This window comes from Lontra canadensis, unplaced genomic scaffold (assembly GCF_010015895.1).
Source record: "Lontra canadensis isolate GAN:19392208 unplaced genomic scaffold, GSC_riverotter_1.0 scaffold30, whole genome shotgun sequence".
Taxonomy (NCBI): Eukaryota; Metazoa; Chordata; class Mammalia; order Carnivora; family Mustelidae; genus Lontra; species Lontra canadensis.
The window spans coordinates 3,922,465-3,944,696 of NW_022631024.1; the positions used below are offsets into that span (position 1 = coordinate 3,922,465).

The 22,232-nt window shown below is 43.9% G+C and overlaps 1 protein-coding gene across 3 annotated transcripts in view; it reads right to left on the reverse strand.

Annotated features, from left to right (window-relative positions):
* ASTN2 (astrotactin 2) overlaps positions 1-22,232 on the reverse strand; it is an 851,408-nt gene that overhangs the window by 10,332 nt on the left and 818,844 nt on the right. For all 3 annotated transcript variants that reach the window (XM_032865713.1, XM_032865714.1, XM_032865712.1), the window contains 2 exons: positions 5,548-5,648; positions 3,581-3,764 (listed from right to left, as the gene is read on the reverse strand). In XM_032865713.1, the coding sequence (XP_032721604.1) occupies positions 3,581-3,764; positions 5,548-5,648 (285 nt within the window). The remainder of the gene's footprint in view (positions 1-3,580; positions 3,765-5,547; positions 5,649-22,232) is intronic.

Genomic DNA, 22,232 nt, shown 5'->3' on the forward strand with positions numbered 1-22,232 from the left:
CACAGAGCTTTAAGAGGTCAGAGAGACCCAAGAGTCCCTTGGGAATGGGGGAAAGGGGATTTGAAATGGAGACCCAGCAGGTGAGGTCCCAGGCCACCCTCTCTAGCTTCTACCAGAACAGCTGTGCACATCTGAGCCACACATCCACTCATCCCATTATCCAATTATTTAACAAGTATTTAACAAGTATTCAGCACCCACTTACAAGAGCGACTAGGACCTAAAGAATCACTAAATACACATAAGCTGATATTATAGTGCCGAAGAGAGGTAACACAACAGTAAATACCTAAGACACATGAAATATTGAAACTAGTAGGTACAATGCATTAAATTAAAACATGACGGTGTGATTGAGAGAACAGGTAGAACTTTTAGAGGATTCTCTGAGAAAGTAGCATTCTAGTTAAGACCTATGGTTCTACTTAAGGTCTATTTAGGAAAAAAAGAAATCCACTGCTAAAAAGCAAAAGTACCACTGCCCTACTCCATCCTGCTCATTTTATAGATGAGGAGACTGAGGGCCAGAGAGAGCCAGAGCCCAGGGTTACACAGGTGAGTTCATTAGCAGTGTCAGGATAGATTAGGATGCAGCCATCTTGATTCCTGCTGACATGCCAGTGTGGGATGTCAGAGGAATATCATATCCCCTCCAGAGGCTAGCAAGACTGAGGAGGGAGGAAACTGGGTAACACCAGTTGGAGCTGGTGGACAGTGACTGGTGACGGGTTGGCTGGAGATCAGTGGGTTATCACAGTCCATTACCAAGTGGGTTTTCCTGCCTCTGCGGGAGGCCAGGCAGCCTTTCCAGAAGATTTATATCCTGGAAGGTCATAAAGGAACCCAGAAGGCTATAAAGACAAAGTCAGGAGTGGAGCTCTGGTTTAGCTTCCACCCAAACTCTCTGAGCCCTGTGGGAAAGCCCAATAAAGGGGGATGCCTTTCCCGGTCCATGGGCAAGATGGCAGCCCCAGTGACTCACACAGTGGCTTTCATCTGGGGCTCTGTGCTTCTGCCTGTCTGCCCTCTTTTAGCTTTTATCTAAAGAAGCTTCCTTTCATGTGAAAGAGAAAAAGTTATAGTCCAAGACCCAATGGGAAGATAAGGTTTGTTCCAGGAAGAGATTCCTTTTATCTCTGACCAAGCTCTCCTCTGTTCCCCTGGTGGCCTCAAATCCTCGGAGGGATACTGCAAGTGTTCTAAGGGCTCAGGGTGAGAGATCAGGGCAGAACCAGCCTCCATATCACACGGTGCAGCTATGGGCAGCTCATTTAACCTCCTGGGGCCTCTAATTCCTTATCATCCACAAAATAAGAGTACCCTACCTTGCCCAGTTTACAGTGTAACTTTAAAGCCTTCCAAAGCACAGAGTGCCTCCAACTAAGTATTTCAGGAAGTCTGGTGATTCTCTCCAAGGCTATCCGTCCCACCCTGCTCCAGAACGCCACCTATCTCCCCTGGATTATTAAAAGAGCAGCCTCAAGGACCTCTCCACCTCCCTCCTGTCTTGACTCCTCTCAACCAACCCAGAGTCTTAAGCTTCCAACTGAGGTCAGAGGGATCTTTCTCCCCGTGAAGATCTGCCAACATCACCCCCCCATTCTGAAAAACACTTGAAAAGCTTTCCATTACTCTAGGGAGATAATCCAAACTCTTTAACTCTACTTACAGGGCATTCAAGATTGGCCCCTGTTGACCTCTCCCTTCTTATCTCTTACCACTCCTGCTGTCACACACTTTGCTCCAACTACAGGGAAATTCTTTCAGTTCCTCTATACAATGTTTACCAAAGTGTTGAAGGAGTTCCCCAGGGGCAGGAGGAAGGATTTTAGGTGGTACTCCAGATGATCACATACCCGGCATTAAATAACAATGAATCACACTGGGAAAGGCAGTCAGATTCTCTTTTTCACACTCTTCCCTTCCTCCAGAATACTTTAAAAAATAGTATCCCTTTGAGACTGCATCTTCAGTACTTCTCTAACACTTGCTAATCTCCTTTTTATTTATTTTTAAAGATTTTATTTATTTATTTAACAGAGAAAGAGAGGGAGGGGGAAAGCACAAGCAGGGGGAGCAGCAGGCAGAGGGAGAGGGAGAAGCAGGCTCCCCACGTAGCAGGGAGCCCTCTCAGAGCCTCAGGCCTCTACTAGGATTGAAGAGCATTGTTTTCTGGTTTTGTTTGTTCTTCCCCTTCCATCATATCAAATGTTTACATTTAATTTTCTATTAAAGGTAGATGGTGCTTATTTTCCCTTTTAAAATGATGCAGTGTTTTCAAATAGATTTTCAGTGAGAAGTGAATCTGAGAAACACCAGAACAAAAAGTGCTTAGGGTATGGTGATATGTCAAAAATCGTAAAAGTGCAAGCAAATGATGAAAATTTGAGGAAAACCCTGCCCTAGTTTAACATTATCTCCTCTGTGCAGTCCCCTGGTCACTCTGCCCCAAACCCTCCGGTTCTCCTGTCCTTCCTCTTGTCTGACCCCTATTCACTCTGTCCGCCTCAGTCTCAGCCCTTGGGAAGGCTTCACTGGGTTACCTAGACCAGGTGTCTATGCCCTGCCTCCCCAAAGGGCCCTATTCTGTTGTTGTTGTTGTTATGCCTATTCTTTGCAATTGCTTGTTTAATTACCTCTAACAGTGAACTTCTTCCTTTTGTTACTGCATGGTCAACGACCAACTGGTAAGAGGGATTACTAAGTAAGTGTTGAGAGATAGAAAGAAAGAATGAATGAATGAATGAATGTTGTTCAGTGTAAGGCATGAAACAGAGTCACCATCTCATATACTACTTTATGAAGCTTTAGAAGATAGTGATTGTGTCTTAGTTACATCTGAATTCATGGAGCCCTGCACAGTGGTTGGCACAGTCATTGCTGGTGACAAAAATCATGTCTTAATACACACCAAATTTAGGAATGTATTTAGTCAGGGTCCCTAATGGACTTAACTCTAAAAAACCTCAGATTTCTTTCTTTCTTTCTTTTCTTTTGGAGAGAGGGAGAGAGAACAGAAAGGGAGTGAGTCAGGGGGTGAGGCAGAGGGAGAGGGAGAAAGGGAATCTTAAGCAGACTCCATGCCCAGTACAGAGCCTGACGCAGGGATTGATATCATGACCCTAAGGTTATGACCTGAACCAAAATCAAGAGTCAGACCTTTAATTAACTGAGCCACTCAGTCCTTAGAAAACCTCAGATTTCTTATGGAAGAATGGGAATAGCCCTAGATTTGGGGCCATGACCCTGCCACTATACACTTCCATGATCCTGGTTAGGACACATCTCCAAGAGGCCAAGGTTCCCGTCTCTAACTGAGAGATGGAAGGTGGATGAGGGGAGTGACGGAGGGAAAGAGCGCTGTTTCTCTCTTCTCTGACATTCCGGAGGCCAAGAAACTAAAATTCCAAGATCCTGTCATTCTCCCTGCCCATTTCCCATCTCTAACCCTGACATGATTAAGTGGATGACACACTTACTAATTTGACAAAGCCCATTCCCAGTCTATGGAAAAAAGTGTCCAATAAAATCAGATATAAGCAAGAAGAATCCACCACTCCACTCACACACTCATTCATACCTGGGCCCCAGCTCATCCTCACTCCTCCAGACAAAGTCGCCGAACTTCTCGTAGTGAGAGTTGTAGTGGTGTTGGACTCGGAACAGCATTGAGGCTGAGACTTCCATCAGAGTGTTGTAGGCAGTCTGCTGTTCCTTTCCACTTGTGTACCCATTGTACAGATTGTAGATCTTGTCTGCTATCTCTGAGGGGGAGAAGTGCAGGCACAGATCACTGGACAGCAAAAATGTGAGGATGGAAACATGCCTCGCAACAGGAAAGGCACATTCATGCTGGACGTCGTGGGTGGTATCCAAGGGCAGAGAGACCTAAATTGCATCCTGAACATCGATTGACTAGCTGGGTTCAGTTTTCCTAACCATCAGCTGAAAATAATGATGTCTATTCTGGAGACACACTTGGGAGGACGAAATTAAACAGTGACTGTAAAGCACTCAACACAGGGCCTGACACAAAGCTAGTGTTCATAATTTGCAGGCATCATTATTAATATACATTTGGTACCTATGATTTAACATAAAATCATAAAGAAGTACAGAGGCTTAAATCAACAGTCTTGGGCTCATCTCAACAGTCTACTTCTGTCTCTCCTCTGTAATACTTCCAACACAGCTCTGTGATCAGGTCTAACAGGTCTGCATTCAAAAATCTATCAAAGAAAAACCATGGTAATTCATGGCAATTTCTAGTCCTTCAATTATTTCTAGTAATCGATACAACTTAAAGTCATCATGGGTTGCTCCCTTGAATGGAAGGCCCATCCTTTCATCTGGGAAGACTCTAATCAAGATTTATGTATACCCCCAAGTCATTGCTAACAGTGATTGCCTCTAGAAGAATCTGGGGGACTTGGGTTTAGGATGAGAGGAGCACTTGGTGTGCAGTATTTCCGCTCCGGTTTTTATTTTTCTTTTTTTAAAAAACATGCACGTGTTTTTTTGTTTTGTTTTGTTTAATACGATGATGAGGAGGAAGAGGAGGAGGAAGGGGAGGAGGAGGGGGGAGGAGGAGGAGGAGAAATGACCAGGAAACCATCTCAAACTCCCTCACCTTTGAGACATGACAGTTCCACAATAAGAGGACTATCTCCTTTTGTCTGATAGCATGCAAAGTATGTATTTTTGGGCTTATTACTGAGCCATTCGTAGAAATGTGAGTCTCTCTAGAGAGACTAGAATGTGAATTTCCGAAAGGTAAAGAGTGTGTCTCTTCTGCATTGCTTGTATACCAGTGCTCTTAGAAAATACTTGCTCAACTTGAAGTGAACCATTAGGACTCATGATCTATCACCACATTTTTGCCAGTCCTGATGTAGAAACTATAGCTACATGTTGGCTAAGAACTAAGTACATGGTAGATCTGATTTATTGGTTCTATTTTTTTTTTCCAGATACTTTGCCTGATGTTTACAACTTCATGGGCCAGGAACATCAGGAAAGTTTAATCTTGCACGCTAACTCTGATAGTCACTGACTGTAGCTCTGTGCTGAGGATTCTGAGGCCACCCCTGGGCTAGATGGGGACGAATGCTATGATGAACTAATGATATCTGCCATGGGCTTAGTGGTAGAGTGGTCTCCTCCTGTCACTGATATGCCAGCTGTAGCATAGACTGAAGTGGAAAAAAAAGTGACTGGTCTCTGAGAAGTCTAGGCTACGGGGCAGGATATAGTCATGGGGCTCTGATCCTCTACTATTCCTTTCCTCTATGTCCGAGCATAGACAGATGCTATGAAAGAGGAACAAGTCTTTCCACTGGCTAAGATACTGCTGGCCCATCTCAATTTCCTTCATGGCTTTGATTAGGTTAGCTCCGGGTTCCTCCTGTCCCCTTAGTCCCTTCACTTTCTTCTCTCAGTGCCCATAGGTTAATGAGGCAGGAAAGGGGTAGTGGTTGGTGACTTCGGGGTACAGAACTTAAAGGAAATAGGGGAATGACCTGGGAAGGGAAGAAACAGGGCACTTACCTTCTGCCTTGTTGTCATCCACCAGCGGACAGGCCGTCCTCAGGGTCACTGTGCTGAGCTCCGAGTGCCTCCCCCGTGTATCCACGGCATACAAAGTGAACCTGCCACACAGCAAAAAAAACAGGGCACTGGGTTGTGACTTCAGAGAAGGTCCTGGAACTTGTAAGGTAGAACACAAAAGCATAGTACAGGAGCAGGTGTTAAAGGAAGTCAGGGATGCTTAGGCTGCGAGAGAGAAGATTTGGAAAAAAAAAAAACAAAAAACAATGGCAACAGTAAAGCATTTATTGGGCACCAACTGGCTGCCAGGCACTTTGCATTTACTCTCTTACTTTACCAGTAGGCAAGCCTGGAAGGCAGGGATTTTAATCAGCTGTACTGCACCAATAAGGAAACTTAGACTCTGGTTTTGTAGCTTTCCACAGTCTCGCAGTTACTTGGGGACAGAGCGGTCTGAGTCTTGGACTTCACAAGTGAACCCCAATGCTATTTGGCTTGGCTGAACATATTGATTTATATGTTCTTCCACTCATCCACTTGACAAACTCTTCTTGAGCATTAAGTGCGTATCAGCAGCTATTTTATTCGTATATTCTATGAGCTGGGTACTACAAATGCATTTCTCCAATAAGGACACTCATTCCAAAGCGGTCCAGTCCTTGACCTATTATTATATATTAAGTAAATAGCAACGGGGGAACAGAACTTAGGTCTGCCTAAATCCAAAGATTATGTCCTTAACCACAATGTCAAATCTAATTCTACCTTTTGTCTTTCATTAGCTGGCTTGGAGTGCCGGCAAGGGTAAGGAAAGGTGGGTTTATATGTAAAATATATGTCTTAAGAGGCCTAAACATGGGGTGTGTTGGCCCCATCTTCAGAAGGAAGCTCATCTATCCATCTGCTTTCTGGGGATTTTGGCTTCTGCCTTTGGTGTAAGAGCAATAGCACTGTGAGGTGAGTATTCTCTCTCTCCTCCTCTTGTATCAGCACGGGGAGTGGAACTCAGTTCCAGCGCTTACTACATCCAGTACTGTTACAGTCAAGAGAAACAGGGGTGACAGAGGAAGGAGCCTGGTCTTAGAGGTGGAAATGCTTGGGTTCATATTCTATTCTACTCCCTCACTCTGTGACCTCAGTCATTTCACTTCTCTGTGCTTACTTCATCTTCTGCATCAGGCATCTCTAAGTGCTACACAGGCAGAGTTATGATCAAAAAGCCTTGCAGAGGGGTTGGAAATAAGATCACAAAGAAACTCCAGGATGGGAGAAAAAGCAAGCAGCAGAGTAGGAAGGTAAGGACAGTACTGGGTATGCCTACCCCCACAACCCATCTAGAACACGGCAGAGGCAAGATCCAAACCCTAGCCTGCAGATCCCAGAGGACCTGTACTTCACAGCTTGAGTGCAAAGATATCCCGGCATTTACCAGTACTGGGTACAGACAGTAGGTACTTGGTAAACATTTGAGTCAACGAATGAACCTAAGTATCATATCTCATTTCTTAATCATTTCTACCTCCACAAAATGGGGATACTTGTAGATGCAATGCATGACTGTCTCAAAGATTACAAAGACTGATACATGAGAAGTGGCTTAGAAGCTGCAGACTTTATAAAGACCATGTAAACAGCACTTATTTATACAAGAGTACACATTTAAAAATGCTTTCTTGGAAAAGAGGAGATGCATTTCGATTGACGGAAACATGGAAGGATGTAGCGAATGGAATATGTGAGTTAGCCTCAAAACATGAGGAGCTGGAAAATTTTTTTAAACACTACCTTCCCATTGGCCACTTCTGTTTTCATGGTACTTCTGTAATATATTTCCTCCACCAAGAGGGTGTAGGGTCACCTCTCTGCTTAGCTAAGCAGCATGAATAACAGCATGCTGGGAAAGAAGCACCCTTAGACTTTCAAGTTATAAAATCTAGGTAGAATCCTCGCTTTCCCCAACTGTTGGCTGAGTATTCTCTGGGACTCAGTCTCTGTAAATAAGGTGAAATGATCCATCTCTCACAAATCTGGGACCAAGACTCAATGATCCAACAACAGAACAGGCCTGACTCCATCTTTGCTCCCTCCAAGGTAGCTTCTATTTGTGTTATTCGAGGAACCAAACGTGTCGGGGAGACCTTGGGATGGAGGAGGTCTCAGGCCACCCTGCTGGTGGGGGTGGAAGGGTGAACAAAGAGGAAGATGTCAACCTCACAGGCTTGGGTCAAAAGTCACAAGGCCAAGCACTTTCTGCCCGTCTCAGCTGTAATTGTAGAACCGTTCCAGAGACACATCTGAAAGCTGTTAGGGGACCAGGCAGGGCTTGGAGGGGCTTTTTGTGAGGGGAAGAAAGTGGAGGCGCCTAATGTGGAGAAGTAGGGGGTGAGGGGGGCCTGAGAAGCAGACACATGGACATACCCATAGAGCAGAGTGAGAAGTGGGGACACAGAGAGAGACTGAGAGAGGGCACAGGCAGACCTCAGTGTTCCCCAGGGGATTCAATTTGTTGTTAGGTGTTCATTTCATGGATGGGTGCCAGCTACCTTCTGCTTGGTTCTTCCATCTTCTCTTTGCCCACTGAAGCAAAGATGCACTGATAATTTGAACTAGAACCCCTGAGCCTACACCAAACTCCACAACCTTATTTACAGGTCAGGAAATAGAGGCCCAGAGAGGAAAGATTCTTCATAAGTTCAGAGTAGACACTGGTTCTTCTAGCTCCTCCCCCAGTGCTCCTTCTCTACACTGCCCTGCTTCTGGTACAACTGGCTGATTTTGGTCCCCATGCACCTATGAGATATTTTTATTATAAAGGAGGTGGCTCCAGGGACGTGGTGGGATGGGATCTTTAGGAACCTGAAGGTCCAGGCTCAAACCCTTGCTGTTTCTTCCTCTGACTTTATTTTAGGAGAAAGAACCCTGGCCAAGGTGTCTGAAACAAACAAACAAACAAACAAACAGGAACACCTGTAAGTACACAGAACAAACCAGTGGTTGCCAGAGGGGTGGGGTAGAAGGGGATAAGCAAAATGGGTGATGGGAAGCAGCCGGTACAGCCTTCCAGTTACAAATAGGTCAGGAGGGTAAAAGGTACAGGGACTATAGTCGATGGTACCATGATAGACTTGCATGGTGACAGACGGTAGCTACACCTGTGTGAGCACGGCATAGAGAAGAAAGTTGTCTAATCACTATGTCGGACACCTAAAACTAATGTAATATAGTGTGTTAACTATATTTCAGTTAAGAGAAAAAACAACTGAGTTCATGAGACATTGGATGTCTAAAGCAATACGCTTTAGTGAATTGCAGTTTCAACGTGGAGGGAAGTGCCTTGGGATTGACTGCACAAATGCAAAGTATTTTTCAATGTTTCTTCATCATCCTCAGGACTCAGCCCTTACTACAGGCTCCCAATGCAGCTCCTTGACCATCACTAGCCTGACAGGACTATATCATTGAACCTCAAATTAGCACTGGCCACACCTTCAGCCTGGTTTACCAATCTTTGCTTCCTATTCTGTTTCATAGTAGAACAATAGCCAACTGCTAATGGTCCCAGAGCATGGATTCTACCTCTTGGCCTTTGCACATGCTATACCCTCCGCCTGGCTCATCTTTCCCCTTCTCCACTTGACCCTCCCTACCCACCTCATCTGTGGAGGATCAGTCAAACCTCCTCTTCTCCAGTAAACCTTTCTCCACCCACGGTGCCCTGTGACTGCATATGCTGCATGACTGGGTCAGTGCTCATATGCTTCTCTCTCGCCCCTGTGATATGTGTGTATCTTCAGAACCAGAATCTGGCTCTGCCTGTCTCTATCCACCCACCTACATCTGGTGCTCAGGCACCTAAATCATTCAATGCCCAGCAAATACTTTCCAGAATGAGTGACAGACTGAACGAATGACTCAGTCAAGTATAAAGTAGTAGTCCCCTTGTCTGGGAATCCACTTCCCCATCTGTGCAATGAACAAAAGGGGATTTGGTTGAAAGGTCATTATCAGAGATGGAATGACAGAAAGGCTAAAAGCATGAACCTAGAATCAGACGATTTGGTTTTAAATTCTGGCTTCCCATTTATTAACTGTGTGAGGCCTTTTTACTCACCTGGAACATAGGAAGCATGAGATTAAACCCCACCGGATAAGGTAGTTATCGGAATAAGGAGAGATGTGGGAAAGTGCTCGCTATGATGCTTGGCATGAGCTCATACCCAATGAGAGATAGTCGCGGGTATTATCAATAGTATTGTTCTTATGACACTGCACAAGGCTCTCACCCCTCCCCCTGGACCCCCAGACATCCAGGAGAAGTTGTCCTAGTGGAAATCAGAGGAGAGTGGGTGGAGAGGAAGCTGTTGTTGGTCCCATCCAAGACCCCCAGACCCCCTCGCAGCAGGGGTGAGAGAATGAAACCGAGAAGTTAATTGGCGGTGAGAGCTTCTCACGGATCTGACAGCGGGTAAGAAGAGGGACAGAGCCCCAGAGGCCCACATCAGGACCAGGTCCCCGAGAGTACGGGAGAATGCGTTTGAAGTCTCCAGGCAAACGCCTGCTCTTCCCCAGCCGCCACATGATTTAGGCTTTCTGGGGAGGCAAAAGTCTCCTCGCTGATTTGAAGGGAAACAGATGTTTCCAGGCCAGAGGCCCTGGTCTTGTAAAATGCTCCTTCCCCCCACACGGCTTTGGCAAACAACTTCCCCTTAATTTAAACCCCCCCCACCCCCACACCCCTGCCCAACACCCAACTCACCATCACTCCCCTCCCTGCCATTCCCAGCACAATGTGGCAGCCAGCGTGGTGGGAAAACATGGAGTTGCAGCTCTAACTCTGCATCTAAACAGCTGGGTGGCCAGGGACACCTAACCGCCCTCTATGGGTCTCAGTCTCCTATCTCGGCAGTGAGGAAACTAAGCCAGTATCGCTTCTAAGGACAGGCTATATCTGACATGTTAGGGACTGAAGATTTTTTCTTCCTCTGAAAGAGCTGGTATTATTCATTCCAGAACTTTCTCCATTACAGTCTATGGCAAAGAGCATGGGACAGCATATCGAACTGCTCTGTCTTTGAATCTAGCTCAACTCTATCAGCTACTGGGCAAGTGGTAACTTAACCACAGGTCTTGGTTTCCTTACCTATAAAATGGGACAATGGTTCCATCTCATTGGGCTGTAAGAATTAAATAAGAATTCAATCCCCCTCAGCCACAGTTTAGGTTTCTTATGAATGAAATAGGGTGTCATACCTCTTCCCTTGGATTCCCCAAAATGCAAAGAACAATTTGGACCCAGAATAGATGTACAATAATGTTTCTAAGCAATTATTGGCAGGAAGACTAGCTAGACACTGGGCAGTCCAAAGCCTCAGGTTCTTAATTCGGCTCTGCTCTAGCAACAGAAAGAGCATTCTCATTTTTGGGATCGAAATGAAGCAGAGTGTTTCATGGCTGGAGTGGATTTGGGAGCCCCGCTCCTTAAGTTCAAATATTGGTTGTGTAACCTACTCTTTTTGACCCTGTGCAAGTTAATTAACCTCTCTGTTCTTTAGTGTATCTTCTCTTTAAAATGTGGGTGATAGTAAAAAAATAAAGTGTGGATGCTAATACTACCACCTGCAGAGGGACGCTGAAGGACTGAAGTACTGCCTGGCACACTGTAAGGGCTAAGGAAACATTCACCACTATTTGATGTGTGTTTTACATTATTAATCTCTTCCATAATGGTTTTGAAAGGGAGCCCCCTTCCCCCGATTCTTTAGCATTGCTCTCATTGAGATTGTGGGGGTTCTATGTCCCTTCACCTGGAATGCTGGTGGCTTCAGGAATGTTGTGACTAACAGAGCCCAGCAGAAGGGATGATGTGCAACTTTTGAGTCTGGATCATAAAAGGTTATGCAACTTCTACCTGGCTCGATGAAATATACTCGCTCAGAGTCCTGAGCCCCCATGCAAGACACCCAGCTGCGCCAAGGCCACTGCACAATGAGGAAGCCAGGCCACCTGGAGGGAGAGGCTACAGCAGGCACACCAGTCATCCAAGCCCAGGCCCCAGCTGGGTAAATAAAGGAACCTTCAGGTAATTTCAGCCCAAGCAGTCAGGTCACTTGTCCCACAGCTGATGCTCCAGACTCCATAAAGTAAAGAAAGCCAGGTCCACTGTGCCCTGTCTTGGTGCCTGACCCACAGAATCTGTGAGCGTAATCAAACAGTTTGTTTTAAGCCACTCAGTTTTAGGGTCATTTATTACATCATCAACAGTAACTCTAACAACTTCCAAGCATCTCCAGCCAGGGTCAGCAAACCACGGACCATGGCCAAATCTGGTCGGCCGCATGTTTCTGTCAATAAGGTTTTAATGGAGCACAGCCACACTCATTTTCTTAAAATGTATTTTCTGTGGATGCTTTCACACTACAGTGGCACAGCTGAGAAGCTCTAACAGAGACCCTATGACCCAGAGAGCCTAAAATATTTACTATCTGGACCTCTAGGGAGAAGGCTGTGGACCCCTGAGCTAAAGTTTTGCCAGCAGTTCACATAAAATCGTTTGTTTAAATTATTCCATTTGATCCTGGGGTTAGACATCCTTCCTGTCTTACAGATAGGCTCAGAGAGGTCAGGTGGCCTATCCCAGCTCACACAGCTCTCCTGATCCCAGTCTCCTGTCATGATGGCTTGCAAAAGATCTGGACTCTGGTTTGGGTTCTGTCACTGAGTAAGCAGTGTGACCCTGGGCAAGTTCCACTGTGCTCTGTGCTCAGTTTCCCGGCCTGTGAAATGAGGGCACTGGTGCAAACTGCCTGATGGAATTCCGATGTCCAAAGTTTTCCCCAGCCAGGTGGGGGCTGACAGGATCCATCAAAGTGAGACTTGAGAATGACTAGTAAGGGGCTGCTGTGGGTCCCTGATCTGTTCTATGTGCAGCCCACCTATTCCCCAGCACCAAAACCCAACCTTTTTATCTCCCAACTTGGGCGGACAGCTCGTGCTCTCTGCCAACATAAATATTTAATTTCAGTGCCCAACACGGAGAGACCATCACGGTATTAAGGACTCCAGTCCTGGTTTCTACTTTCAAAACAACCTGGTCTGAGGCATGATTAGGAGGCTATGCCTGGGACAAAGGTGAGGCAGTCTGTGGCTATACCCCAAACACCAGCTCCCTCCACTTGCCCTCCCTTCAGCTAACAGGTAAAGAATCAGGGGAGTGGGGGGAAGCCAGCAGCGAGAGCGCTGCGGGGAGGCCACGTCTGGAACCAGTATTGGTGCTAAGCTCAGGCAGAGGCAAGAACAATCTAGAATAAGTTCCAGACACCCACTCCTCTGACTGTCAAAGCCCCGCAGATTCACTGGTATGTGAACATTACTGTAAATTCATAGTGTCAACACCACTGGGGACTCACCAATGAACGATTATAGTAATGACTTTTAAAATTAAATAAATATAAATGGACTTAGAATTAAAGTGTGTTGAGCATGTCTTCAGTATCCAACTGAGGAATGAATGAATGTCACAGCTGCTCCACCCACTGTGGACAAAGGACTAAGCTTTGGATATGTATTCAAGGACGGTCTGGATCCCTTGTCAGCTTCAACCCACAGGGAATGCCAACTACCTATGAAAATCCTATTTTCTCTTACCAAGAAAAAAACACTTCCCATCCTGGAAGCCTTAGAGGAGTGAACATACCCAAGGATTACCCAAGGATTTGCACATATAAAACTAGGTAAATGGTCCATGTGAACTCATTCACCCATCAAGTATAACCTGACTTCTCTTGAAAGGGAAATTCAGGCTGGCCCTGGTCTTGGCTTCAGCAGTAGTTCTTGTCTCTCTTCCTTCTCTTCTTCTTGTCTATCTGCCACCTTTCTCCTCCTGCTCTTTTTTTTTCAGTGAGTGCCCTACATGGTCACACACAGTTAGACTGACCATTGCTCTCAGTTGGAGGATGTTCACATCTTAACAGGTTGTTTTAGGGCAAAGCAGACACAGACTAATTTTCTGGTTTCAAATCAAGGAATGAATTAAGAATGGAATGCCTTATTATTCCATTTCAATTTATATTCCTGGAATCTTTAAAGAAAACTGTGCCCTTTTTCTTATATCTTTATTATACACTGCACAGCCTCTCTAATACCCAGATAAAATCAATAACTTTTAATTGACCTCAGTTATAGGAATTTTTTGCAGGAAAGTATAACTTAGAAGTATGTTGCATTGAGAGCCAAAGGGCATGATTTGGAGGCTTGACCCTGTCTATAACCAGCTATGTAGGCTTGGTCAGATTATTTGACCTCTCTGTAGCTCAAATACCATTGATAACCCCACACGGAGGCCATGAGGATCAAATGTTCATTATGGATGTGAAAGTGCATTAGAGATCACACACACGTTTCCTGGGCACTCACTCTGTTTCATACACTGTACTAGGGGCTTTTACACAGCTGTCTTCTGTTCTCTTTAAAGCTGCCTAAGGGGTGTGTGTTATTAAATCCATTTTACAAGGAGGCAAATGAGCCATGGAAATTTGAATTGACTTTTTCTGAGGCCGCACAGATAGTTCAGCCAGACCCTAGCACAGGTCTCCCAACTCAAAGTTCAGTGCTATTGTTTCCAAATAGATAGGACTGGTAGGTATTCATTGGTCCCAACTGGGTCTTGAGTCACAGTTTGGAGGAGGTTAGAGTTAGGAGGATGAACTCCGTGTTCCCAACTTTTGACAAGGAAGAGCCCTTAGTACAACAACACCAACACCCATCACCCCCTTTCAACACTGACATTACTCCTCTTCCCTTGTCTGAACCTGGAGTCTTTTTCTTCTTCCTTGGTTCCTTTTGAAACTATATTTTGCCAAAGTCAAGCTCAGAGGAGAGGAAGCCAAGCAGAGGTCCCCAAGTTGCATTTACCCTTGGACAGTAAGTCAGAACACATCATAGGCAGGATGGTTCTTAACTACTTCAAGTTGAGCTCAGTCTCCACCTGATATGTGAGCAGTGTTTTCCCACAGGTGGGAGGACTGGGTGGGGGCCATAGGACCAAGATCTGCACTTGGGAGTCTGAAGGACTGAGATTCTATCATAGCTGTCTATTTCCTATTCCTACTTCTTTTGAGAACCTTGGTTTCCATACCTGTAAAATGGAGTTAACAATATCTGCCTAACAAAGATTGTTTTAAGAACTAAATAACAAGGGAAATACCTGGTACAGTGAATATTATCTTGTTTGTCTTACTTATTTATGATACCTAAATGGAATAAAGTAGAAACAAGACTTCTGGAAATCAAACCCCTGGGTAAAGGCAATCTTTCTGGAGGGTATTATGGCAATCAGACCACTGGCTTTCATAAGGTTTGGTTAGAACTCCAGCTCAGTTGCTGGGTATGTAGGCAAATTACACCATATCTCAAGCCTCATTTTCCTCATCAGATAGCTGCTTTCTCTCCCCCAGGCAAGGGAAACAAAAGCACAAATAAACAATTGGGATTATATCAAACTGAAAAGCTTTTGCACAATGAAAAAGATTATCAACAAAATGGAAAAAAAAAAGCAGCTTACTAAATGGGACAAGATATCTGCAAATGACATATCCAATAAGAGGTTAATATCCCAAATATCAAGAACTCAACCAAATCAACACCAAGAAAACAATCGGATTAGAAAATGGGCAGAGAACCTGAATAGACATTTTTCCAAAGAAGACATACAGATGGCCAACAGACACATGAAAAGATGTTTAACATCACTCATCATCAAAGAAATGTAAATCAAAACCACAATGAAGTATCACCTCACATCCGTCAGAATGTCTAGTATCAAAAAGACATGGAATAACAAATGTTGATGAGGATATGGAGAAAAGAACCCTTGTGCACTGTTGGTGGGAATGCCAACTGGTACAGACACTGTGGAAAATGCTAAGGAGCTTCCTCAAAAAATTAAAAATAAAACTACCATATGATCTAGTAATCGCTTTTCTGACTATCTACCCAAGGAAAATGAAAACACTAATATGAAAGGATATGTACCCCTATGTTTATTGCAGCATTATTTATGATAACCAAGACACAGAAGCAACCTAAGTGTCCCCTGATAATGAAAGGATAAAGATGTGGAATATTACTCAGCCATAATGAAGAACAAAATCTTGCCATTTGTGACAACATGAGTGAAACTAGAGGATATGCTAAGCAAAATAAGTTTGACCAAGAAAGGCAAAAACAAAACCAACCAACTAACCAATAGACACAGATTCATAAGTACAGAGAACGAACTGGTATTTGCCAGATGGGAGGGGAGGGGGGGATGGGCAAAAAAAGGTGAAGGGGATTAAGAGGGACAAAGTTGTAGTTACAAAATAAGTAAGTGATGAAGATGGAAAGTACAGTATGAGAAACATAGTCAATGATATTGTAATAGTGTTGTATGGTGACAGGTAGTGACTACACTTACCATGGTGAGCATTGAATAGTGTACAGACTCACTAACTCACTAAGTTGTATACCTAACTAATATAATATACTTCAATAGTGAAATTTAAAAATTTTTTGTGATAAGAAAAACAAACGATACCTGTTTTTTTTTCCTTCTTCTTCATGGAATTGATCATTCTTGCTAATCAATTGCAGTTTATTTTTAAAATTTTTAATTGAGTATAGTTACAACAGTATATTAGTTTCAGGTATACAATATAGTGACTCAACAATTTTATACATTACTCAGCGTTCATCAAGATAAGTGTACCCTTAATCCCCGTCCCCTGTTTTACCCATCTCCTACCCACCTTCCTTCACTCTGATAACCATCGTTTTGTCCTCTATAGTTGAGAGTCTATTTTTTGGTTTGTCTCTCTTTTTTTTCCCCTTGGTTCATTTGTTTTGTTTCTTAAATTCCACATGTGAGTGAAATCATATGGTATTTGTCCTTCTCTGACCTATTTTGCTTAGTATTGTACTCTCTAGATCCATCCATGTTTCAAATGGTAAGATTTCATTCTTCTTTTTTTTTTTTTAACTGCTGAGTAATATAGTCAATTGATTTTCAATAAGAGTGAAAGAATAGTCATCTTTAACAATAGCCTCTTCAGCTAATGATGCTGGGAAAATTGGATAGCCACATGCAAAGGAATGGAATTGGACCCCTATCTCACAACATATATTTATAAATATATATGAATATATTTATATGTATTCCATATATATATATTCCATACATATATGTGTGTGTGTGTGTGTGTGTGTGTGTATATGTATGTATATATATATATATATATACATACATATACACACACACACACACATGGAACCTCAAAATGGATCAAAGGCCTAAACATTAAAGCAAAAACTAAAAAACTCTTAGAAAAAAATAAAGGAGCAAATCTTCATAACCTTAGAGACAATGATGATTTCTTAGATAGACCCCCAAAAGTAAAACCAAAGAGAAAAAAAGATAAATTGGGTCTCATCAAAATTAAAACCTTTTGTGTTCTAAAGGACGATATCAAGAAAATGAAAAGACAACCCACAAAACAGGAGAAAATATCTGTAAATCATATATCTGCTATAAGACTAATATTCAGAAGATATAAAGAAGCATTGCAACCCAACAATGAAAAGATAAATAGCACAATTAATAAATGGATAAAACATTTGAATATGTTTTTCTCAGAGAAGACACAGAAATGACCAATAAACACATGAAAATGTGCTCACATCATTAACCTTAGGGAAATGCAAATCAAAACCATAATGAGACACTGCCTCTTACCCATGAAGATGGCTATAACAAAAAAGACAAAAAATAACAAGTGGCTGGCAAAGATGGGAGAAACTGGAACCCTTATACATTGTTGATGGGAGTATAAAATAGCGCAGCCAGAGCAGCAAACATCTTTGCAATTCCTCTCAAAGTTAAACATGGAGTTAACATATGACCTACCAATTCTATTCCTAGGTATATACCCAAGAGAACTGAAAACATATGTCCATAAAAAAACAAAGTTTCATTGCTGCCTTATTCTTAACAGCCAAAAAGTGGAAAACAATTCAAATGTCCATCAACTGATGAATATACAGGATATCCATACAACTGGATATTATTCAACCATAAAAAGAAATGGACTCCTTATTCATACTACAGTATCACTGAACCTTGAAAAGATCAGGGGAAGTGAAAGAATTCAGACAGAAAGGCCCTATATTGTATGGTTCCGTTTCTGTGAAATGTCCACAACAGGCAAATTCCTAGAGACAGAGATTAGTGGTGGCCAGAACTGGGAGGAGTGGGCAATGGGAGTGACCAATGGATATGGAGTTGCTTTTCCAACTGATTAAAATGTTCTGGAATTACTTGTGATGATCGCACAACTTTCTGAATATCCTAAAATTCACTAATTCACTGCATTGTATATTTTTAAAAGGGTGAATTTCCTGGTATGTGAATTAGACCTTAAAAAAAAAAAAAAGCTGTATAAACAAACAAAACCAATGGTATCCATCTAGAAGAAGCCTGCGTCCATAAAGGTGGCCAGGGCATGAATTTGGGGCCTGGGCCTCTAATACCTGTAGCTTTCTGCTCTCTGAGTTTGAGCAAGCACCCCTGCCTCAAGCTCTGTCCCATAGTCACTTGTATATGCAGAAAGGGGACACAGGGGACCTTCAGTGAAAACTTAAGTAGAGAGTATGGCTCTGGTTCACAGGTAGAGGGTCTGTGGACTGCAGCAGAAATGCTCAAAACTCCAGTGTGATGCGGAACTTAGGGACGCGGACTTGGAAGTGGGTAAAGTCATGCTGCTGCTTACAGGCTATGTGACGACGCTGAAGTCCTTTACCTCCTCCAGCCTCAGTTTGCTTGTCAATAAAATAAACATGGTTCCACCTGCCTCACAGCATTATCAGGAGGCGTCCTCAGGGTAGGCAAGATTCCCTTAGCTCAGTTCCTGACAGATATTAACAATTCAACCCATCGTTAGAATTACTATTTTTAATGATCGTCCCCTGCATTTCCTATGTCTCTGAAAAACAAAAATAACTACTTTCAATCCAATGCAGCTTCACCTTGAACCTGGGGCATATTCCCAACAACTGACCCTGGTTCCTCTCTCTGCTTGGAACGTTCTCTCCCCAGCTCCTTCTCTCACCTCCTTCATATCTTTGTGCCAATGCCTCCTTCTCAATGAGGTCCCCTCTTAAATTTCAGCTTCATCCAAACTGCTACACCTAGAAGCGTATTAGAATCCCATTTACCCAGCTCTATTTTTTTCTTCAAATATTTACAGTCTTGTAATATATTATATGATTTCCTTGTATGTTATGTTTGTCAATTTTGTCACTCCTGCTGGAATATAAAACTGACAAAAACAAGGACTTAGTCTGTTTTATTCACTGATATATCCCCAATGCCAAGTCACTGGGTAGGCCTTCAATAAAGGTTTATTGAATACATAGACATGCACCTATGAATGTGTGTGTGCGTCCGTGTGTGTGTGTGTGTGTGTGTGGTGTAAGTACAATGTGAGACATTGCATGTGCATTGCTCAGGGCAAGCGTGGGTCCTTTTTCCTACACTTAAGCACTGGAAAGCTAGGAGAAGGAAGAGGTAGAAAAAGAAGAGGAGAAGGGATTACAGTTTTCACAAACTCAGAGACTTAGGAAGGCTAGTCCCTCTGTGGCTATTTAAGCAGCTGTTTGCTTACTTTACCGTAGTGTTAGAGACCTATGTGCACCCAGGTGCCTTGGCTGTAGCTATTATAAAAGCAGGTGCAGCCCAGCAACTCTATGCACTAATGAACACTATGTAAAATGAGATTAAAAAGAAATATAAAGTCATAGTCCGTGCCCATCAAGGGCTCCCAATTTACTGGACTCTGTACACACACACGCGCACACACACATTTCATATATACATATCACTTTTGCCAATCATTGACTATATGTTACCTAATTTACTCCTTATAATGTCTTAAGTAGATTGAATTATCTATATTTATGTTTACAGATAAAGAAACAAGGTCTCAGGGATAAAATGAGAATGCCTGAGTCACACTGGGAGTACTTCCAGAGCAGGGTCCAAACCCAGAGCTGACCTGACCCTAAGTCTGCATTCTTTGTATTACACAATATGCCCACCATGAGTTAACAACACTTCGGTCTTCATCCAAAAGGCACTAATAATCCTACTTGAACAGATAAAACATGCCCTCACAAACCAATGATGAACAAGACAGCGTGGAAATTCAGGCACTGGTAGAACTCGTCAGAGGCGGTGTAAGGGGTTTGGCAAAGTCCTCCCCTAGGGGAGCAATGAGAGCTATTCCCCATCCCCAGTTTGGGAAGGCCGAGCAACGGAGGGTGAAGTTCAGTGGTACAGACAGCATGGCTTAAAGATTGGTTCTCCAAGCCAGGCTGTCAAAAAACAGGTCAGAGATGACGAAAGCACACCAGACTTGGACGTGCAGTATCTCAGCAGAACTCCCAGCAGAGGTGGCAGGCAGAAGAGCCGGCCACGGCTGCCCAGAGCGCCCCGAGGGAAGCCTTGCCTGTGTCAGTCCTGAGCTTTGCAGAGCACTCAGAGCACTCTCAGGCTGAGAAATGCCTAGTGCCCGGACACGGTCTCATCAAGTGGCTTAGTCAACCTCCTAGTTTAACTAAGCCTGAGAGAGAGCAATCAACTTGTCCTAGGTCACACAGTGAGGTCAAAGCAAACCCAAGGTCTGAACCCAGACCGCCTGCCTCCGAGACAGGACGCAGTATAGACACTTAGCAGAGCAAGCAGATTCACAGTGAAAACAGAAAACACGGCTGAGAGCGGGGTGCCTTCCCCAAAGGTGTCCTCCTGCCTCCATTCTACTTAGCATGACCTGCCAGCGGGGTCCCCACAAAGCCTTAACACAGGACAGTTTTTGCTCTGTTTTGATTTTATTTTGTCCTCTTCTCACTCCACTGATGCTAGCTCTCTGGGCCACACTGCCCTATTCTCTGCTTGCCCATATGGGCTAACTTACCACTTCTTCCCAGCAGCCATGATGTCTGGTAAGTAAGTGTCAAAGACTGTAGGCACTATATGACTGATCCCTGTTTTCCCAAGAAAGGGATTCTGCAAATAGGCTTCAACCTCCCCTACATGCACACTGCAATGCCAGGCTCAGGGTGGTGTGGTTCCTCTGGAAGGATGTGTGCCCCAGATAGAGCAGAGGCTACATCTGCATTCAAACCTAGGGCCTTCTGCCTCCACCACTGGGACCACACATTCCCCAGCACGATGTCCCTCTTCGTTCTAGCCAGTGGGTCTGATCACTGCTGTGCACTCTGGCAACCTCACAGAGCCTCTGTTTACTATCTCAGAATCCCAGCCACCGTCCGGCTCCCTTTGCCCTGTAAAGATAAGCTTCTTTGGTCGACTGGACACATCGGCCTTAGAAACCTTGAGCTACTAGAGTAAGGGCAACAGGCTGGCTGGGCACAGTGGGGGCATCCGGGCCTGATAAGACCTCGCCACGGCTGGACAAGCGCTCAGAGACGTAAGGCTTTGCGTAAGCACGAGATTAGAAGGATACATTATTAAAATATTTATTTTCTTATAGGTATTGACATAAAAAGTGGGGTGGGGAGGGAAGGTTCCCAGGAGAGATAAGACCCAGTGAGATTTTCGGTGCCTTGGTTTTGAATATACGGTTGTTACAGAAATTAAGATGATTAATAAATAAGAAATAACAAAAACTGTGTTGGTTGGAAGCCGCTGTACTTTCAATTTGCTCACACAGGAAACTAGGGATGCCAGTGGAGAGTAAAAAACAAAAATTCAAGCAAACAGATAAACATAAACTCACTTTGCTCTGTAGACGAGGCTGATATAGACTCAGGACAGTGGTTGTATCTTAAGAGGGTAGGGAGAGCAGAATCAGGCTGATGATGGGAAAAGGGTAATCGTCAAGTCCATTTTTAATTTTAATTTCTTTTGGGATAAAAAAAAGAGCCCTGAAGCAAGTGTGGCAGGGCCCCGGCTGGTCTTAATCCTCTATGGTGGGCACACGGTGGCTTATGGAACCATCTCCATATTTTCTGCATTTTATTTTCATTTTCATGATTAAAGCAAACAAATGAATACATCCCTGACACCTATCAATTTACACATTGCAAAGCTTATTACACAAATAACCTTGAAAGCAAGACAAAGCAGGGTTTACTGCCCACATTTTACATTCAGGGAATTTGATGTTTGCAGGGAGGGTGGAGAGGGGACGTTTTAATCAAGGACAGACACAGAGTGGCAGTGTGATGGAGCTGGCGCTTAATTCAACTCCTGGTGGAGGGCTCCTTGTGCTACATTCACCTTGACATGGAAGACACAACTACTCCTTCTTGCAAAAAATCTCTACAAGGCTTGAGTTGGTCCAAGGACAAAGACGGCACCAAGACACTTCTGAGCTCTAGCTTCCCGGCCCGTCCACCCACCTTCAAATCACTCTGCTCTCCAACAATGAATCTTGATGTCACTGGTCCGGTAAATGTTTCCTAAAGCCAAGACAGAAGGCTGGGGCTCCCAGGCAGTTCTAACCAGCACCCTGCTTCGTAATCACACCAGCCCATTCTCCCTGTGAACCTTCTTGTCTATTTCCTCTTTGTGAGTTGGGATGCCGCCCCTGAGCAGGGTTTCCACCTTCCCACCTTCCCATCTCCCTGAGAAA